This window comes from Hirundo rustica, chromosome 9 (genome assembly GCF_015227805.2).
Source record: "Hirundo rustica isolate bHirRus1 chromosome 9, bHirRus1.pri.v3, whole genome shotgun sequence".
NCBI classification, from domain to species: domain Eukaryota; kingdom Metazoa; phylum Chordata; class Aves; order Passeriformes; family Hirundinidae; genus Hirundo; species Hirundo rustica.
In genome coordinates, this window is record NC_053458.1 from 22,739,383 (window position 1) to 22,761,178 (window position 21,796).

General features: G+C 40.6%; 1 protein-coding gene across 4 annotated transcripts in view; it reads left to right on the forward strand.

The window, feature by feature from the left end:
- The first annotated feature begins 10,869 nt into the window (after positions 1–10,869).
- KCNT2 (potassium sodium-activated channel subfamily T member 2) overlaps positions 10,870–21,796 on the forward strand; it is a 119,951-nt gene continuing 109,024 nt past the window's right edge. For all 4 annotated transcript variants that reach the window (XM_040072695.2, XM_040072696.2, XM_040072697.2 and 1 more), the window contains exon 1: positions 10,870–10,999. In XM_040072695.2, coding sequence (XP_039928629.2) covers positions 10,905–10,999 — 95 coding nt within the window. In that variant the 5' untranslated portion in view covers positions 10,870–10,904. The remainder of the gene's footprint in view (positions 11,000–21,796) is intronic.

Consider the following 21,796-nt stretch of genomic DNA (forward strand, 5'->3'; position numbering starts at 1 on the left):
TGCAACACACGAGTGTTTCTTTTTTTTTAAACCCTCTCTCTAAACCTTGCTAAATGAATAAATAAACAAATGCCTTGCAATTTAGGTTGACACATTCCTTTCCCTGTGGTCTGCTTATTTTTACATCATACTTTTTTTCCCCCCATATTTATCCCTTCCATGGTCATATAAGGTTGTGTCTTTTGATATCTAAAAGTTGTAAAAATAAATTATTTTGCAATTCCTTGTGTATTATATGCTTAGTTAGAAAACAAAATCAAGTTAATTGTGTGTAAAAATGAACTTCCCTATGCATATAATTCAAAATATATGGTGCAAACAATCAAAATAAAAAGCAGGCAAAAGTACAGAGTGACTTAGGGGGTCACTCACTGGTTCTTATAGAAGATACCCACAGCAAAGGAAATGTATTTAGTCATATTCCTCATTAAAAAATTAGGTGATGCTGAAGAACTTCAGTATCACATAAGAAATGATAAGATGGAGATTTGAATGGATTGTAAGACAGCTTTCCAAAGAACAATATAAAACAATGCAAAAAGAACTATATGCCTAACTGTAGTGGTGCGAGAGTTGTTTTATTAAGTTATTTAGTTATTTTTGTAAGATTTATAAGTTATTTTTGTAATGGTTTAGTCCACTGTACCCCCTTGTGTTCTGTAATAGTTTTCCCCCTTATGAGTTAGGTATATAACCAGACGTTTTATGCCAAACATTCCTTCCCTACACCTGTCCCTGTCAATCCCCCCTCTCTCCTCTTGGTCACCCTGTCTGTCACTTCAAGACCCTTCCCTGGATTCTGGAAAGATCTGGGAAAGGCGTCGAGTGATAGGCTGGTGCCCGGGGAATCCCCTCCTCCCCTCTTGTGATTTGTTCATGGTTCAGAAGTTGACACCCCTGTTACACCCCTGTGTTCCCTGGTTGGCTGACCCGTTGTCACCACCCCTGGATCCTCCCCCGTTTATAAGTGGCCACCAGGCTTTGATCTCTGCTCTCTCTGGGCAGCAGTGGTCTGAGGCAGAGCTCCTTGCCGCACTCCCCTTAATAAACTACCTTCTACTCTGCTCAAGAGAGTCGATCCTTTTTCCGTCGCCGCTGTCGCAACTCCCATCAGGTCCACTCGCTGGTGTGGGGAACCAAGAGCCCACTGGGAGGAGGTTACTCGCCCTGCCTGTAACCCCGACCGATCCGCGCTGTGGCAGCGCAGAACTGAGCTAGCTTGCACGCCTGCCAGGCGTGAGGGGACACTGCCATACCTAACAAAGGAACTTCTCACGGGTTCATATAAGCAACCGTCTTATCAACAGTTCCATGAAATGTCTTGGCTTTACAAGCGTTCTCCAGTGGAAATGCAGCTCATATGAAGAGAATTCTCTGAGACTGAGAACTAGGGGGAAAAGAAATGTAATAGTACAAATTGCTCACAGGAGATGGACATAAAACAGCTACAGGCCGGATGCCTCACAGGGGTGATGTCTGACTGGATGGAATACACAGATCCATCTTGTATATGCTCCCAAATACTCACATAACACATCCTTAAAAATCACTAGCTTAGTTAGTGTGCTGCTATAGGATAAAAACAAGTGTCTACAGAACAGATTTCAAATCAAACCTCAATTCCACAGCATTAACAGCAGTGAAAACTTCTTCTCTTCTTGAAATGCAGGCGGAATATTTTTTTTTTTAAACTTTGGGCTGTGTTTTCAGTCACCAGTTCTAAGAAATGATCTTAGTAGAACTGGCATTAAGCTGTTTTTCCTACAGTTATGACTTCAGAGAGCAAAATGCCTCTTCCTTTCCCTTCCCCTTGAAAAATGACTCCTGTGGAGAATGAACTCTCACCATGCTCCATGACCCTATGGTGATCGATCTGCATCCAGTTTGCAGTTACTGGTGCACACCTTATCAGTACATGGATATTTCATGCACCTGTCAGAGTTGCAATTTCTCCAGTTTTAAGTATTGAACAGTCTGATGTCATGAAGCTCAAACTGGTTCAGGTTTTGTCAAAGTGCTTTTGGGTTATTAAACCCAATTATTATCAAATAATTATGGGCTTGAAACACAAAGACACTTTCAGGTACAGCTGAAGCAGAACTGGAATTGAAATGGTACCATAAATTTCCTATCTGCTCTCTACAAATACAGGCATTGCTAAAATTATTTAAGCTAAAAGACAGCATCAGCCACACAAAAACAGATATAAAATGTCTATGAATAAATTTAAGCTGAAGATTACAAGACTCAGCTGGTAAAGCTTTGAAGCAATATTTGTATACACATAACACAAGCCTGTACAAAGAAACCATCTTCAATCACAAAGCAAGGGACTAGACTCAGTCCTTTCCAGTCCTGGCTTTGCGATCTTAGGTCATTTATTAAACTTATATCAGGTAAGTGAAAATAGAATCAGGATCTTAAACTTTCTTTCCTTCCTCACCTTTCCCATGGGCTATCAGTTCAAAATCTATTGTCTTTAACTAGGTCTCACATTGTTTAGCCAACTCCAGTCTCTACCATAACAGAGCATACAGACAAACCATGCCCCAGGACCTCTAAGGCAAGGAGAAAAAAACCCTCATCTTTAGAGTACACCTCCTACTCATGAGAAAGGCAGAAACATCTAAGTAGTTATGCAACCAAAGACAGCTGGATTTTATCTAAGGAAGCAGAGCTACTGCTTTAAGAACTGGTGTGACTGCACTCAAAATACTGCTGTGGACACAGCCAGACAGCCACAATATCACCACATATTCCCTGTACAAGCAAAACTGCATGTCAAGGTGTGAGATCATAGGAAACCACAGGCTGGAAGTTATCTTGCCCGAAACTCCTCCACAAACCAGAGTCAGTGTGCGGTCAGATTAAGTTCCTCAGGTTTTTATTAGCTCCTTACTCAACATGGAGGCTTAACATCACAGTTCAGAGTGTTTGGTCAAACCGGAATAATTTTGAGAACGATGTTTGGAAGCCATTTTGTACTAGGAAAACAGATCTGAGGAAGTCAATGTATTCCATAGAGACTAATGATAACTAGTAATAGGAGCTTAATTAGCCACGGCTGAAATAATATCTCTGGCCAGTATAATTTCAGCCTAACAGCATGCTTGCTGTCACACTTGAGTTTAATGACCTCATTAGAGCACACAGAAGTCTAGCATCAGCCACTGCTTTGCCCAGCAATTGTCATGAAAATTGCTATCCCACTGTATTAATAGTGAGATTGTCTTTGCAACCTCAACATTTGTATCTCCTCCCACTGGCACACAACTTCTGTGACTCATAATTACATTAACACATCACATAACAGCTACACAACCTACAACCACAACCGAAGGCTGCGACTGGGAAATACTGCTCAGTTTACTCAATTTAAGCCAAACCATAATCAAACTGGTTTATTGATTTATTAACAGAACACAATTAACCGGCAATCAGTGGAATATACTTTCAGGTTCAGTATGGGCAATAAAATGTTAAACAAAATGTTAAGAAACACCTAACAAATAAAGACTCTTTCTTCACTAATCCCCCAAAGTTCTAACCATGCGCACAAAGTTGTGCAGGCTGCGCACAGAGTTTCCCTCTCGCAGGTACCCAGTAGGAGATGTGGGCACTTACTGAGTGCTTTGCTGCTCCTTACCATCTGCCAACGCACGAAGCGGGGAGGAAGCGCCACACCCCCAGCCGTGAGTCCCTACCTGTCACACCTGCCCAGTCACTGCTGGAGCTGGACCAAGGCTGCTGGCCTTTCCACACTGAATTTTTGATGCCAGGGGATGAACAACAAACGGTGTCAAACCCACCTCTTCTGGTTTTGACCACTTGCTCCATTTCCACTGTTTTCCAGCCTGTTACAATTTCATTTGTCCCGTACATTTCTTTCTAAATTGGCCTTCCCTTATTTCAGAACTCACTTGGTGACTCCCTAGCGGTTTCTCTTCTCCTTTAACAGGATGAGCTGTGGCATAGGCACTCTCAGACAGGTTTGGATGCTTGAACTTGCATTCCTGTCTTAATAGCTGTTGCTGTTAGGCCATTTTACCAAAAAATGGGTCATGGGAACACCCTCGCAAACAGAAATACAGTATTAGGAATTCTTTAGGAATATTCCTTCAGCTTCTTCTAAAGTAAATTAGATAACAGCACGTTCTTAGACAGGAGATATATCATGTCCAATTCTAAAAGTAATATAAACCTACGTCTGATTACTTGTGTTTAAGTACCACCTCATTCTCCTGCCTTGGTGCTCTATATTCAAAAGTGAAATGAAAATTACTTGAAAAGGTATTCTTTGCAAAAAAAGATGTTCTCCTCCTATATAAAAGCAGCTGTCAGTAACCCTACTTTTAAATGAAGTAAGTCCTCCTACTCGCAGCCAAGTGAAGATTTACTGGAAGGCAATTCCCAGGTTATCACCATTTCCCAGCAGCTTGCTCTCCCGTGATGCAGTGCTGCTGTTCTCTTGTTCCTACAGCTCCTTTCCAGGTCACCACAGATGCCAGAGGGCTGGGGTGCACTGTCCCTTTCCGATCTGTGCTGTGATGGCTTAGCACAGAAGAATAAAAGGATCAGGTCATCCTGGATACCCTGTGTCCGAAACAACTCTCTAAAGATTGTGCCTGCAGTGCAGAGTCCTGCCCACTGGACTATGGAAAACATGCCTTCTACCTACCGACACTGCAGTTTAATTAGATACATGAAACCACTTTTTTTTTTTTTTTTTTTTTTTTTTTTTTTTTTTTTTTTTTTTTTTAATGCTTTCAGAGGAATTACCAAATTTGAAATCCCTCATTTCACTTTCTGCCCTAGCTTTGGAGATTTACAGTGACCTTAAAACTCTGTTCTCACTTTGGGCTATTTCAGTCTGTTACTGTTTCTGAATCACTATCAAACCTTTCATGCCAGCAGAACAGTCTGCTACTGCACAACCATTTAAGAAAACAGGCATCAAGTGGAAAGATAGGAGGACTTCAAGAACATTTTTTCCTCTGAAGATTAAACAATTCCAAACATTGCAGAATTGCACTCTGGAAGGTATATCAGACAATAAAATAAAGAGATATGCAAAATAGACAATGAAAAAGTAAATAGGATAAATAAAGATTTAAAGGTATATAAGTATAGCAAGACTTGCTTAAAAATAAATAGTCCTTAAAAAAACACAAAAAACAAAACAAACAAAAAACCACAACCATCCCCCCCCCAAACAACAAACAAACAAACAAAAGCCCACAAAAAAACCCACAAAACCCCACAACCAACATGGAGCTTGTAAAAAATTATGATTTTTTTTTCCAAGGCTTTATTATGTATCAGTAACATTCCACCAATGGCTGCACTTTCCTAAAGGACAATTAAAGTTACCATCAACTCTCCCTGTTACTAGTCCAGCATGCGACCCAGTGACCTAGCAAGGATGTGACACAAGCATTTCTTTCTGCAGAAACTTATTAGGCTACACTGTCATTTTTATGCTATGGTAATACTCAGACTCCATCCCCAGACTGTACAGTAAAATTGAGAATAAACCAAAGATAGGCCTTATGCCCAAAAGCCAAGAATCCAGGAAGATGTAACAAAAGTACACTTAAACTAGCAAACAAAAAAAGGGACAAACCCAGTAAGCTCATGTTGCCCTACCTCTCTTTCCTTTTAAAGAAAGGGATATGAAAAAGAAGAGTGGGATTGCAGTGACAATTCCATTGCAGCAAGGGAGAAGTAAGAAAACTATAGTGCTTTCTCATTATAATGTGTGTGAACAGAGGCTGTTAGGAAAAGATACAAGACAAGTAATCATCTGGATAGGAAATAACACAAAAGAATAAGGCAGAGTCCATACAGTTGTTGGAGCTGAAATGGAAATAAATGGTTGCTCCTCATTCTAGCAGATTTAGGGTTATGGTCACAAAAATGGAGAAGATAAAACAGGCTGCCCTTATCCAAAAGTAACTGACTCACAAAATCGGCCTAAGAAATTGTATTTTAGATAACACGAAGAAAATGTGCAAGAACGAGATATTGTGGAGGTAAGGATCTTGAAGTACAATCTCAAAGAGCTGTGGGCTCTACAAATGTTGCACTGCTCAGCAACATCCCTTTGCTTTCCATCAGCCTCAAGAAGCACAAATACAGGGTAAAGGCAAAAAAAAGGCTGTAGAACTTTCAGGTCTTTTTGCCCTTCACCACTCAATGCCCTCTCTGGAATCTTGGCCAAGGCCCATTACTAAGGATTATCAGTGTGCAATAGTTTTAAAATTTCAATGAATCTAAATCCATTCAGACATCCACTGATGTAGTCTTTAGTCCTACACTCCACATCACTAAATAACAATCCTGTACCAAGGCAGGTAAACAGGGACTGTCCTCAAAACACACCTCTCACCACTTTTTGCTCCTGATTTAACCTCTCAGATTCATTCAGATTCCAGGATACTGAGACTCAGTTTAGCACACCTAATTTTAGTCCAATAAGGCACCTATACCTCAGATTTGAGATTACTTTGCAGTTGATGGTAAAAAAAGTAAAAGATGTTGTTTTCTAACAGAGAAGTATACCTTTCTTAATGCTGAAAATCCATTTTTCTGATGTAAGGAATATTTATCAGCAAGGACTCTTCAGACTTCTGTCTAGGTACATTTTAATAGATACAGTCATGATGCTTTTTCTACAGAGTATTTTGGAAGTGAAACTGCAGCCAAAGTAAATAAAAGATTATTGAAGTACAGTTCACTAATCTAAATTCCAAATAATTTTTGAACTCTGAATGCTGAGTCCCTAAACATTCTATCCAGCTGCCTAAGGTACAGAACTGTTCCATGGACTGTCAGCACTGTCAGTACTCTAGTTCCCCGTTCCAGCCTTAAACCCAAAGCCACACAGACATACTTGAATGAGAATTGATCACCTGGCAGAAATGTGAGAGTTCAAAAGTTCCCAACAGCAACACAAACACGAAGATGCTTCTTAATTATGGGGAAGAAAAAAAAAAAAAAAAAAAAAAAAAGAGAGAGAGAGAGACTTGGGGAAAAAACCTCAAAATTAGCTTGATTTATTTTTTTTAGCCAATCAGTTTTTCAGCCTGCCTAACCCTTTAGTAACACCAACAGACAAATAAAAAATAAACACACAAACTCTGCAGAGAAGGAACTTCCACTGACCATTTTCCACTGCAGGCCAGACTACACCTTAGAGTAAGTGTCTTGTGCATGTCTGCTGAGTTACCCGAATGCCATCCAGTCAATACCAGACTAGCTTCCTTGAAAGGACAATAAATACAAGTTACTCATGTTACAGAACCTTTTAAAAGGATTACTGCTCATTTGCTTCATAAATGCCTCATCCTTCTTCACCCTTCAAAAAAAAAAAAATTATATTTACCGGTGTTCTTTCTTCCCCCAACCTCAGACTATTATTTAGGAGAATAAAAACAACAGTTGGGGTGATAAGCTTATCAGCTGGGGATGACAAGTCTCTGAGCCATGGTAGACATTAGAAGAGCAATGGAGGGAACAGGGCAGCACTGTGTCTGGCAGGACTATTTCAGCACCTCAGTGCTGAGGACCAGCAACACATTCAAGAGGTTGAAACGGAGCAGTTTATCATGGCCAAAATGCTTCTCTAACTTCCTCCAATAAAGTTTGGCTTTCTTTTACCGGAATAATTTTAGTTATCAACACCATCGCTAAAGAATGTCCCAGTGAGTGTCAATAATTAAACTGATTAATTATAAAGAGAACCTTGTAAGCAAGGTTCTTTGAGCAAAATATCAAAACCTAACCTGATAATCTGATTTGTGTAATTACAGTAGATTGCATAATTCAGATTTAGATAGAAGAGCAGAACATCTTGAAATAAGAACAGCATTAATAACCTGTTTCTCTTCATATACACTGCAATTGTTCAAGAAGTCAAGAAACCATTTGCATTGCTTCAATCTGTTTTACCTACATACCATCAAAAATATGGTAACCTAAAAAGAAAAAACAAATACCTTTTTTTTGTTCTTTCTGTTACCCAAGTGCGATCCAGGATTTAAATTCAATCATGAGCAGTAAACTCAGTTACACAGTTCTTAAATGCTCTCTCCTTCTCAGATTTCAGAGCCAGCTACTGAGAGCTACCTACCTGTACCTACCCACTTTGACAAACAGAAAAAAATAGATTGATTAAAGTCTATTTTCAGTCCCCAAGTAAGGGTCACAGATACTTCTGACATTTCTCAGGGCCAGAACCATCCCAAAAGTACAAACCTACGTTTGTTCCTGAGTGTGGCTCGCAGCTTTCCTTTAACACAAACACCTAGCAAGGAACACCTGACTTGAGCACAGTGACCCAGTATGATGGTTCATAACCAGCATCTGTCTCCAAGCAGATGACTCAGTGTCTTCTCTGCTTGAAGACAAAAGTTTCCCAAGTGTTTTGCGTTATTAGTCAAAATATTGGACTTAGCTAACTAAAATCCCCTTTCTGCCCAATTTTATACACTTAGAGGGATCAGGCTTCATACTGTCAGACATGCAAAAACACATTTTACATTGCAAAGAGTTTCTATTGGGAGCACAGAATTAAGCATCTGTATAAATTACATGACTATAGTCTCAGTAATGAGTTTGTTTTCTATTAGCTCTGCTCAACTGCTCACCAGGTTGCTCATTTCCCAGTCAGCTATTACCTGTCTGAAGTGCATTTCCATGGTAGAAAAAGAGCAAAAGCTTCTCCTGCTACTTAGCTCCTCAAGTATGAAAACACATGTTAAATTAATCAATTCAGGTGGAAAAATTAATGAGGCTGCTAGAAGATAGAGTAGAAACACCATTAATTTCCCAGCCAGTCTAGGATTCAGAGACTTCAGAAAAGGACTGCAGTCAGCCTAACTGCTTTGCTTTTATAACAAAATATCAAAACATACAGGCTTCACCCCACCTCAAATTTTGGTAAGATGGAAGACACCCAGGCAGAGAAATGAAACAATGTTTTCTTACAAGAGAGAGCCCCTTTAACTGGAGCAGCAGCTGAGAAAGAATAAACAGGACAGCACATAACAAATATTCTAAAGAAACACCCTGGACTTTTTTAAAATTATACTTTTAGAGAGCTCTGACCTCAGAATACACCATGGTAAAACTGGCAAGAACGTGGATGCAGAGTAATTCACTATTTTATTTATTTCCCATATAAGCCAAATCAAAGAGTTACCTTTGAACTCTTGCCACATATGGGCATCAGTTTTGCTTCACCTAACAAGGCTTTCTGAGAAGCACACTGTAAATGCCGAGTGCAGCAAGCTGTGAAAAAGGGTAAGCATCATACTCCAGCGATCCCAGCATTTTGTAGGACCTGGGACTCTACACTGCAGCTCTCTAAGGAAACAGCAATCGCCAAAGCTGTGCTTAAGAACTCTGTGCTAAAGAAGCAAGGAAAGATGCAATGACTGCAACAACGGCAGAGATAAACTGAGTCCTGAACTGAGCTACCTGTTGGTAACCTGAGGAAATCTTTGCAGCAGCATGGAGCTCACAGCTGGATTCTCAGCAGGGCACACTGCTACATGACACACTCCAGGCTGCCATACTTGAGCTCATCCTGCATGTCTAGCTTTTAACTAGCTTACCTTCCACACAGAAATCCACCTGAACAGAAAATAAAAGATTCACTCTTCAATGCACCTATAGAATCCATGCAAGCCCCTTATTAAATATATGGTGTTTAAACCACATTTAGGAAATAAATTCTTGTTTGTCACTTAGCTCCTGATCCAACAGAATATAAATCTGAATCTAAAACCTGACCAGCGTTAAGCATGACTTAATTCTAGGAAACAACTGCTACAACTGAATAGTTTAGGTGAAGAGTTGATCAAGGAAAGCAAATCAGGACAGGCTGCAGAAATTGCCCATAATGTCAGTGTTTACTAAAACTGTTTTCTAGAAATGTTTAGTAGAACACTAGATGATTAGCATGACATTCTAGATTAATGTAACCCTTTAAGGGCAAATTTTAAAAACATTATTCTTTTAGTGACAGCGCATTCAATCAAATCACCATATTGGTATTTTGTGCCTCATCAGTCAAGCATGGAATTAAAATACTTTTAGAGCGCCTCACACTTTCAGGCATTACCTGCAAATCTCAACCATGGGAGTAGTTCTACTTCTCTTTTTGTTGTTGTTTGTTTGTTTCTTGTTTTTTTCAGGGCCTGCACCACCTGCTACGTCCAGGAGCAGTTACGCTGTTCCCAACTAAGAGGACGCAGAAACTGCCCGAAGCGCAGCCCGCGCACAGGCGGCGTTTCGGAGGGGCTGGCAGGGGCCAGGTGTGCCAGGCGAGCACGGGGCAGCGGGCGAGGCTGCGGCAGCGCCAGCCGCGCTCGGATGGTCCCGCCGCCACTAACACAGGGGGCTGTGCGGTCGCTACCCCATGGTAAAACACCCTTTTCTCACGTTTCGGGGCCTACAGAAAAGCACCCCTGAGGCAGCCCCGGGAGGAGGGGAGGAGGCAGGGAGCTGCTCGGCGGGGCGAGGCGGCGGCAGAGCCCGGCACAGAGCCGCCGGCCCGGCCGCGGCGCAGCCCTTTGTTGTGGGCCGCGGCGGCGCGCTCGCCGCTCGCTGTGAGGGTGGGCGTGGGCGGGGGGCGGTCGCGCCGCGGCCGCCGCCAGCCGGCACCTGCCTCCCCCCGGGGCGGGACTTGGCTCCCGGGGCCGAGAGGCTCCCTCCGAGCCGCCGGGGACCGCGGGAACGGCCCCGCCGCGCCTTTGTGCGGGGCCCGCCGGTTCCGCGCCGCTGCCGCCGCGCCGGGCTCTGCCCGCCACGCGCCCGGGCGGGTCCGGCCGCTCCGCGGGTCAGCGCGGCGGGGCTTCCCCTCTCTCCTGGCCGGCCCCCTGCCTCCCGCTCCGGGCAGCATGGTGGACCTGGACAGCGAGGTTCCGCCGCTGCCCCCGCGGTACCGCTTTCGGGACTTGCTGCTGGGCGACCAGGGCTGGCAGAGCGATGACAGGTGAGCGCGGGGCGCGGTGTCCCCGGCGGGGTCGCGGGGCCGGGCAGCTCTCCCCGAGGGCACCTCCGCTCGCGGGAGCGCAGCCCCGGGGAAAACTTTGCCGGGAATGGGCTGCGAGGGCCGGCGAGGGGCTGCGGTGCCGCGCCCCGCCCGCAGCCGGGGCGAGCCGGGCCGGCGCCCCGGAGCGAGCGCGGGGCGTCCCGCAGCCTCCGGAGCGCTCCCGCCGGCGGCGGAGCCCTGCCCTGCCCGGCCCCTCCGCACGGCAGGAGCAGGACAGGTAAGAGATCGTCTCCCCACATGTGATAACGTCCACAGAGGGAACGTCCCAAACAAAATGTGCGTTTCCCGTTTGTCCAAAGGCTAATTGCAGTGTGCTTTCGCTGTCCTATACCCAGGCTTCTTCACATGCAGTTTCTTTCCGTGCTGGGATCCTAGGCGTGGACGCAACTACCATGATTTTATTCCTTTATGAATTCTTTCAAGTCTGTCAGCACCTCTAATCACACCCGATAGAAAAAGATTTGTTTGTTTCAAGTCAAATGTTGTCCTTAAATGTTGTCCTTAAAAACCATAAACAAAGAACCCTTTACATTAGAAGAAACAAGCGAACCAGGAATGTGTGTTCAGTTTCAAAACGTTGAATGAACAGCGTTCATGAACAGCACCAGCATCATTCTACTGTGCTGGACCATGCAGCCTCGATAGACTATTACATGATCCCATCTTGCAAAATTATGTGTCATATCCACTTTGTACTATCACCCTCTTGCAGTCAAATGTCAGAAAAGCAAAATCAGCAACATCTTGTATAGATTTTAATTCAAAATATTTGCACTGTCAGAGTATGTCTTTAACTTGGCAGTCAGAAACTTTGATTTTAATACTGTTCTACATTGTTCAGATTTTCACTACCTTCCCAAGGAAATATGGATCCTTATTGATTGATAATCACAAGATCATGCAAATATGTAACTAAATATTACCTTTGTTTAGGAGAATAGGCTCTACATTGAAGCAGGTAAACAAATGGTGTTTATTCAGACAGTTATGAAAGGGTTAATGACATCTTAATATAGCCACAAGAAATGACTGCTGTTGATTGGAAATGACAACATTGTAACTACATAATGGAGAGTTAAATACTATGTTTATCAAACCACGGTTTTACTGTTTAAAAAAATTTAAGTATATTGTAATGTCATTACTTCTGATTCTTTGATATTTTAGAAAATGTCATCTTAGCATCTTATACCTGCATCTTATTTCCTACTGGAATAGGAAAAAAACTCCACAACCTTTCTTATTTTAACAACTTTATTTGCTTGTTTTGGGTTGATGGCTAAAATTTACAAAATATGCTTTGTATACCTTTTTGCGTTACTCTGCAGCTTAACACTTTTTCCACCTCTAGTTTAAACTTCTGTCAAGCACTTCCCTGATGCCAGTTGACTTGCACTTCATGAAGTTATCTTCTACAGATGAAGCATGATTTGGTCTCAAATAGCAAATAGTGTTAACGGCACAACCCAGAGCATTGTTTTAGCTCTTGTTTATTTCAGGTCTATGTGCACTTAACAAAATCAAAGTAAATAATCCTTAAAACAATCTTGATAGCAGAATTATAGCACAAAAGTCTTCCGGAGCATGGTTACTGTTTGAAAACTGCAGCAAAGAACTGGTGAAAAAATATTAGTCTATTTTAATTATTTCATTAATATTCAAACAAGCATTACAGGAAAGATCTCTGGCACAGTTTGAAATATAAAAATGTAAATGGCTTTCTAGATCTTTATGCACTGTCCTGTGCTGAAGCTGGGCACAGCTGCGCAGTGGTGTGAAGGTGTGCAGGGGATTCCCCACAATGCAAGCAAGATTGTGTTTTGCACGAGGCTGTGATAGCACTCTCTCCTCCAGCTCTGCAAGTTACCATAGCAGTGTTTTTGGATACCAGCTTTCCGGTAACTGAACAAGAGCCATTCTTACAAAGATCTTGAGTATTATCTGTTGTTTGTCCAGATTCTTACTTTCCTGAATGGAGGCTATCATGTGTAATACTGAAATATTCATTCCTTCCTATGTTGCTGGAGTATTGCTGCTATCCATTATTAAAAAAGCATGCATGCTCTGCATAGAAATAGTGTAAAGCAGAATATGAGACATCCAGGAACTACTGAATGAGAAAGACTGCAGACCTATGGGGACCCTGAGAACAGCTTCTTATTAGTTTGCAATGATTGGTATTACACAAGTACGTTTTATTTTTGTCTGCTGTATTGTCTTGTCTTTGCACTCTCAGGTAAATGGTTCTTGGTTGGTTTTGGTGAAGTACATCCTTTGTATTCTATTCTAAGCAGTGTGAAATACAGATAGATATTGCTGGAGGTGTTGTTTGTAACCCCTTCTGTTGAATGGATGTTAACCGTGAATGTAATATCTGAATATTGAAACACAGTTAAAGTAGCCTTACAGGCTGGGTGCACATGATCAAGATAGCTCATTTTACATACTGGACTTTGGCTGAGATGTTGCAAATATTTTTCTGCCTATTTCCAGTTCACTGCAACTTTTTAATTCCACTTGCTCTCAACTCCAGCAGTGTGATATAGACCAAGGGTTTTCCATCTGTGTGATCTGTGAACTTCAGGTCTGTTACCAGCCAAACTCTGTCTTGTCTTAATTCCATTCTCTTTTTAACCTTCCCAGTCTGTTCATTCGTGGGGGATCTCTTTTCTCCTTCCCTTACAACCTTTCTGGAAAAATGCTGGCTTTTTGCTGATAGGGTCCATCTCCTGGTTTTCAGATGCTTGTTGGTTTTTTTTAGAGTGGAGAGGAGTTGGAATTATTCCTCTCATCTGCCACAACCAACCCAAGATTCTATGTCACCAAATCAGTTTTAATAGCATAGTTTGCATTATATGTCATGTGGTAGTATATAATAGTAAATATGACTGAAATTACGTGACCTCTCCTTTTTTGTTGAAAGATATATTTCTGACCTAATCAAAGTTCAATTTTGAAACCTTATGTTTCTTTAGGGTGAGAGTTTGGTCACCTATTTCTTTTAAATGTTCCTGTAAATTTATAAAATAAACATGTGCTGAAATGCTTAGCTGATTGTAACAGGACTCTCAGGAATTTTGTTCTTAAATCTCTACCTGTTTGAGGATAGATTTTCCCTCCCCCCACCCCTTGGTGACTTCTATAGTGGAGCCTCACTCAGACTTTTTTTTTTTTGCTATCTAGTTCATGATCCATTCCTTACCTGTATTTCTCCAAAACAGTAGCATCCATCCCACTGCTTTTGCATTTCTTTTCCCTCCCTTCAAAAATTCTGCTTTCACAGCTTAGATTCATAGCCAGCCTTGCAGTTGGCTTCAGTAACAGATGGATTCTGGGCTGTCATTTTCTACAAACCGCCAAATTGGATTGTATATTATTTTTCATAAAAGAAGTTGCTGTGTGCAGAAGAATATGCTGAATCTTTGACAAATGATTTTGTTCAGTAAGAAAGCGACTTCAAAAAATTCATTGGCATTCTTGAATTTGCTGAGTGGTTTGTGGTGTGGTATTTTTTGTTTTTGTTTTTTCTCCCAAAAAGGGATATTAAAACCAGTTTTGGTTTTTGCAAAACTAGATTTTCAAAGGAACCTGGTTCCCTTTGAAAACTGGAGATGAAGCTTGATGCTTACACTACATTCATTTTACATGGAGAGTGCTTCTACAAGGCAGCATGTAACAGATCAGCCCAGTTAGAACACGTGCGTGTGTCAAGTGGGTGAATTCTGTGGCAAATGGGGCAGTGGATTGGGTTTCCTTTCCTCTGGCCATGGGAACATCCCAGGCACTGGGCTGAGGGTAAAGAGAAGATTGGATCCTTAACTTTTTCACTTGTTCTGTAAATATTCCTTTGTGAATCTTACATTTTGCTTTCATTATTGAAAGTATCTGAAAATTAAACAGACTGTTTTGATTTGCTAGATATTCTGAGATGTTTAATGACCATCATAATGCCATTTACCTTTTGGTTTGGCTGCTGGGAAGTGAGCAGAAATAAAGGGGGAACTCAGTGATTAGCACAATTATTCACCTGCTAATTCAGCCAGATTTCACTAAATTCTGATTGTAATAGTAAACTATGTAATTAAATGTTTCATAACACTACTGATCATCAGTCCTTATTCTTACTAGCTGTGTTGAAAAGCTACACAAATAAAATTAGGAAAAAACCCTACCTGGTGAAGAGGTGACATGTTCAAAGTTGGTAAATCATTTGCTGCAGAGGAAGGGAGAGAAGAGGATGTTTATGTTAGGTTCCCATCTAAGTTTGGGAAAGCTACAATGAAGAGGTTTTTGTGTACATAGATAATTACCATGTGCTTCAAAACAGCCAAACCACAGCACACTAGAGGTGTAAAGAAAGAATTTTGAGTTAAAATTCAAAAGCATTTACATTCTGTCCATGTTAGTGCCTTTTTATTAAAGCCTTTAAGCATCTTGCAGAGCATAGTTTACATCACGTTTCTTAAATCATTTATGTCCAGACGTTTAATCTTTTCTTAGGAAGCTTTTGAAGAGATAAAAACTACATTTGGTTTAGTGAATTCTAGCAAGACAGGAATGTTTTCCACCATTGAAGCATGATTGCTTATTCTGATGAACTATTCAAATTCCCCTCTGCATGCTCTGACAAAGTTGTCTTGAACTGTGCAGGAATGGTTCAGCAGTTGGAGTGTCCAAGGAAGCAATATGAACAGATAACTTGTGGGTAGTCCAACCCCCACCTTCAAAGCATCCGATTTCATAACTTTTCTATATGCTGCTGCAAGATATTTTTACAATTTCAGTCATGGAACAAAAATTTACATTTTCCAATTCTGTAGGGGTTTTTTTTCTATTCTGTACAGATATAACAAGAACACTAACTGGTACTGGAAATTCATTTCAAATCCTGCTTCTGTATTGAGATTAAAATTTGAGTCATTTTGCTACAGTATATATTTTAATTTTAAAACTACAGAGCTAAATTTTACCTTTGTGAAAGAACTGTTATTACATTGAGTACTTATAGGATTAAATTAAAATCAGCCCTCCATTCTGGTGTGCTTTCTGCATAAATGCACATTACCACCTATCTGGAAAGGAAGGAGATTCACATAATACAGAACACCTCCACACATCACTTGGACAATTGTATCCTGCTGGCTGTCATGTCGACTGGTGACTTTCAAGGAACAACTCCCCACTGCAAATCTCAGAAGGCACTTTAACAGTCATTTGTCATGGTGTGAATTAGTGTGTAAAGCCCTCCCTTTGCCTTTCCTTTTGGAAATCACCTGAGATTGTTAAACTAAAAGGGGATAAAAAGCCAGCATGTTTCTGATTCAAGTGATTTAAAATAACTGAGTCTAGATTCAACTTGTATAAAAATTCTATTATAATTTCCTCAAAAGAAAATTGTATTACAGTTTCTTTGTTATAATCCTCCTCTTTCCTTCAAGAAATACTTCAGTCAATTTGGCCTCATTTTAGAAAACATGTTAATTTACATGAATTCTTTCATTTAACAGAGGCTGCAAATAAAAGGACTTCAGCAGACATTGTCTTCTTTATCTTGATTTGCCCTTGTAACTAAATTTTCAATACCCATAAAGAGATTTAGAAGCCTGAACTCTAATGTAAAAACTTGATGTTGATTGAAATTGCTCAATATCTTAACAGCCTAATTCTCTGAGAGCAAGTGTTTTCATGTCTTGCCATGAGACTCTGCATAGTAGTAACTAAGAAGTTTGAATTGCCTTAAACCCTGAAAAAACTTGCTGTGTGTATAGGCCAAGCCCTTTCTCACTGCTTTAAAAAAAAAAAAAAAAAAAAAAAGTCATTTGTAAAACTGCTGCATTTACCACAGCAAGAGGCCCAAGTTTACGTTCTTGTGGTAGGCTTAGGAGCACAGTCCCAGGAAAGTAAACTGTTAATATATTTCCATACTCACCATCCTAAATTTGTCTTGACTGGATCCCTATTACAGATAAAACACCTGTGTGTAAGGGAGAGGAAGTAATTTTTTGTAGTAGGCAGTACCATTAGCCTCATTTTGTGTTTTACCATATTTTTTAGCAACAACAGAGGCCAAGATGTGTTGTTTCTGTGTTTCTATATTCCGCTTAAACTAGCACACAGTGTGCAATTGGGAAAGGACATGGAAAGAAAAGAGTATTTTCAGTGCTGCTATGACTGCATCTGGCCAAAGAAGATGCTGGTAGCACATCCCAGCAGAAGTTTTATACTGCACAAACCACTTAAATACCTCATCTTGAAAACTCTCACAGACCCTAGGGAATACCCTAGTTTTCCTCCTCTGGGACAACATGATGCGCAGTTTGTAAATGTACTTGGTACTTCAGTCATTACTTAATTATAGACTTATTGCTAAAGCTCTTATTTTTCCATCTACAACTTGACACATACTACTTTACATCTGGCAGACTCTATAATGCTCCATGGGGAGTTAAAGCAGTTCTTTCCCTCCTAATTTTATGATTAATATTCTATCACATCCAATGATTAAGACTATTTATTTTATAATAGTAAGCTCTGTGCTGCACTCTGCCTTTCTTTCATAATGACTCTCCTATAACATATGGTAGCATATTTCATATTGTCTTCCCTTTATCCTGTAACAAAGAAATAGATCACTTGGAGCATCAGAAATGTCTGCACTTTCTTTTACAGAAAGAATAAAGCTGTTAAATCTGCTAACCATTTCTGCAGTATACATTCAGTTTCTAGACTTCACAATCAAAGGTCATCTTTATCTTACCTGAATTCTGACACAGTACGCCCAAATGCTTATACTAACCCATAAACACTTTTAATGTGGATTCTTCACCTTTTTTCCTGAGTAAAAGAAAAAGTTCAGTCCTTCCTGGAGGCCTCTACTCCATGGTCCCATAATCTGTGCTATTGGAAAGAATGCTATTCAAGAGCTGGAGGTGGTCTGCAGCATGGAGGATTTAGTGCAGAATGCCTTAAAACAGCTGTTAAAGATTTCAGCCTCCCCCATGCAATCATCTGCTAATTATGTTAGCAGTCAACTTCCTGGTGAGAAGTAGCAATAAAACAGAAACAGACATTAGGAGACAAAACCCAGTGTTTATCCTCACAGATAAAAACAGTGATATTATTATTTACTCAAAAGTGTCTTGAGGGACAAATCCTACCTCCACTTAGAGACATACCTTGTGGAAAATGCCATATTTTTGTGCTGGAAAGCAGGTTGCCAAATCCGTCACCTCTGTGCCTGCCTTGGCAAGTACCAAGCTATGGGAGATGTGGAAGGAAGGCATTAGGTTAAGATCCGTACAAGTTACCTACTGAGGTAGCAAAAAAGAGAAGACTCTGCCTGTTGCAGCAGCCCTCTTATTAGACGTTAAAAAAAGAGCCAAGACAGACTTCTTGTTAAACAGAGCATAAAAAGGGTCCTGATTTATTCCTCTTTATGGCCTGGTCATCTTAACTTCAACTATTCACTGACTCTGGCTGCAGCAGGCTCCTGCTGTAGGTTTCCCTTGCAGCCTCTGACTGCTGGTTATTTCGTGCTAAACTCTGACTGCAGGCTTTTACTGAGCCAGACTGTGACTGTGGGTTCCAACAACAGGCTCTAACTGCAGACCCAGACTGACCTTGCAGCAAATCATTCTCTCTCCCCAGGATCCTGCCTCATGATTCCTTCCTTCATACTCCTCAAGGTTCCTCTTCCATGATGATCCTCCACTTATCAGCTCACCCCTCTCTTTTATCTCACTCATCCCTATGGGATGTAGGTGTTACTCATCAGGGGTGAGGCTATTGGGTAATTAACACAGCTGTTACTTATCAGGGGTGCGGTCACCTGGATTCCCTTCTCCTACACTGCCTACCTCTGTGCCTGGGTGTGACAAGTCTCTTGCCAGATTTAGCCATTATTAACTGCATCTCCAACAGCCACTACCACAAGAGTCATGTGCCTGGTAGGGACAATGACACGCAGTTTGAGCAAAAGTCATCACTGTGGGTTAGCTCTGCCAGGAAAGCCTGGCCCTCCCTCCTAGTTTCTGTACCCTGAGTCACACCCCTTTGGCATTTTGTAAAGAAAAGAGTTTTGCCCTTTAGCTTTCTATGTTGTTAAAGTTAATAGCATTTGCTGTATTTGTAGCTTAAAGTTACAGAGCTCCTTTCACAGCATAGTGATTGTTAAAATATGTAATAAGGAGTAAACATTATAAAACAGCCTCGCTCATTTATTGTTCCAAATAACTAAAAATGTTCTAGAGATATGTTTTTCTCACTTTGTTTTCTCTTGCCCTCGTGGCTCAAGAAAACTGCAGTACAGACAAAACCAGGGTACCAAACCTAACCTGAACCAAATGCCAAGGGGAAAAAAAAACTCATCAACCTCTGCTGCAAAAGGAAAACTATGGTTATGTTTGTCACTTATGAATAACACCTGTTGATACACAACATTCCCTGAACCTGGAATGGGATTTAGTTTCTCATCTTCACATCAAATTCAAAAGAAGCTGAGGGCACTGGTCACTTAACCACTGTTGCCCTGTAGTTCTCACCATGGAGCAGAGACAGCTCTAACAGAAGGACTAAAGGCCGAGCTCTATATTTAGCTGTATGTACCCTTTTGAGAAGTGAGCAAGCTATGTTTTCACTGTGTACAGCGATCTAGATTTGATATTGTTCAAAGGGGTTTCAGTTCAACAAATATCTTTCAAAAAGCCATTTTTGTAGATAATCTCCAGTCTTTAATTACTGTTATGCTCTCTCAGTAGTAATTCAAAGAACATAATACAAACACAAAAAGTGGAGCAAACTACTCTGTAATGTGTAGATGTTGATTAGTCAACCTGATTTTATGAAGACCATCAAAATCTAAGTAGATTTTTCACCCACCTAAAATTACCATAAAAGAGAAGCTAATCTCACAAGAGCTGTTGCAGTTACTGTGTGTCTCATTGACACCGAGGACTGCATCCAAACAGTGACCCACATGATCATTTATTTTTGTACCGGCACTGACCGCAGATTGGATTAAAATTACAATTTATCTAAAATGGTATAAACAACATTCAGAGTGCACTGGATTAATTTTAAAGTCTTGATTATCTTTTCCTTCATTTTCTTCTATTTTTTGGCAGTTCACAGATCACAGTGTGAGTTTAGAAAAGAACAACAAAGTGAGTTAAATTCATGCTGACATAATGAATCCATTTAAGACAATTAATTGTGGCAGTCACTGTGACCAGCTCAACTGGTGATTCAGAATGTTGGGATTTCAGTGTTGTTGGCAGAGCATTTCATGTAGGAAGAACAAGGCTGGCTCCTGGGAATGTTTCAGAGTATGGAGGAAGTTCCTCTGAGCGTGTAGGAGAGAGGAAAATTTCAGGACCCTCTAAAAGGCAGTCTGCTGGGATAGTATGGGCTAGTGTGAGACTGTTGTGGAAGACCTCAGGTTTTGCTCCTAATTTCAGATAAGAACAAGCTGTTAGAAGATCACTATTATCATCGTTATGAGGTGAATGTCTTCTTCTAGGGCAGATGAGTGGGGACACCCTGCTGCTACTTGACTTCAGGCTAAGCTGAACTGAGCATTTAGAAATTCTTTTCCTTTCTAAGATGTCAGAGCCACTTTACAGTGACAAAAGTGGCTAGATGGAGAGAGCTGGGAGTACTGGGAATATTACTGTGCTTTCTTGTATCACCCTGGACAATGGTGAATCAGACTTCCTGGCACTGTATTCATATGTCCCACCTAAATCTGATCAGTGCTAAGGTTTACGTCAGACCTGAAAACAAGATGACACAACAACACCCATCCTGACCCACCTCACTGATGCAGTTGGCTAAAGAGATTTTAAATAACTTGACTGTCAAAAAAGCTATCAAAATCTGAAATTTATGCATTCATTTTAGAAGTTATATTTAAGGAGGAAAAATAGTATTTACATTGACTAGGCCAGTATTCTGTAGGCACTTGCTAAATGATTTTCTAAGCACACACAAGGCACATTTTGAAAGTTTAATGTCATTATTCTGAAAAATTTAATACTGGGCAAACTATTCTGCCAGCTATAAAACTGATGAACAGCATTTTACTTCAGAGAGTACTAAGTGTTATTTAATATGAATAAAGATGACAGAATTAAACTTCTAAAATATTGTGAAATTTGATATTTTAAATTTTTCTTAAAGTAATGAAGAGGTAATTAAAACCATGCCATATGATTAATCAGGAAGTGTAATAGCTCACTCTGAGTAAGGAGACTAAGATTTATATGAAGTCAGTAATTATACGTACCCTGTTAGCTGTGGAGAGAACAGTATCAGGCAGGTGACATTTTAGAGATAATAATGACTTTTAAAGCACTTGTTCAATTATGCGTTCAGAGTTCTTGAATCATTGCCACTCCTTAATGAGACATTTATAATTTATATGAAAATTTTGTAATTTTTTTTCTGTGTAAAACAATAATCATATCTGTGCATCAGGCTGCATTTGAAAGGAAGGACTCAATTCCAATCCACTGTTAAGATATATTGCAGGGTATACGTATGTTAAGCTGCAACTATTACTTCAGAAATCCTACATATTTTATCCTCCACCTGGGTGTCATCACTGGAGCCAAAGCATAATACTAGAGAATGAAAATTCTATTACAGTTTCTTCAATACAGATATGTATCAAGGTGCAATTTTTTTGGAAGGAGTCATCAGCAGGAAACATCATCAGCACTCTTCTCCTGATGATTTGGT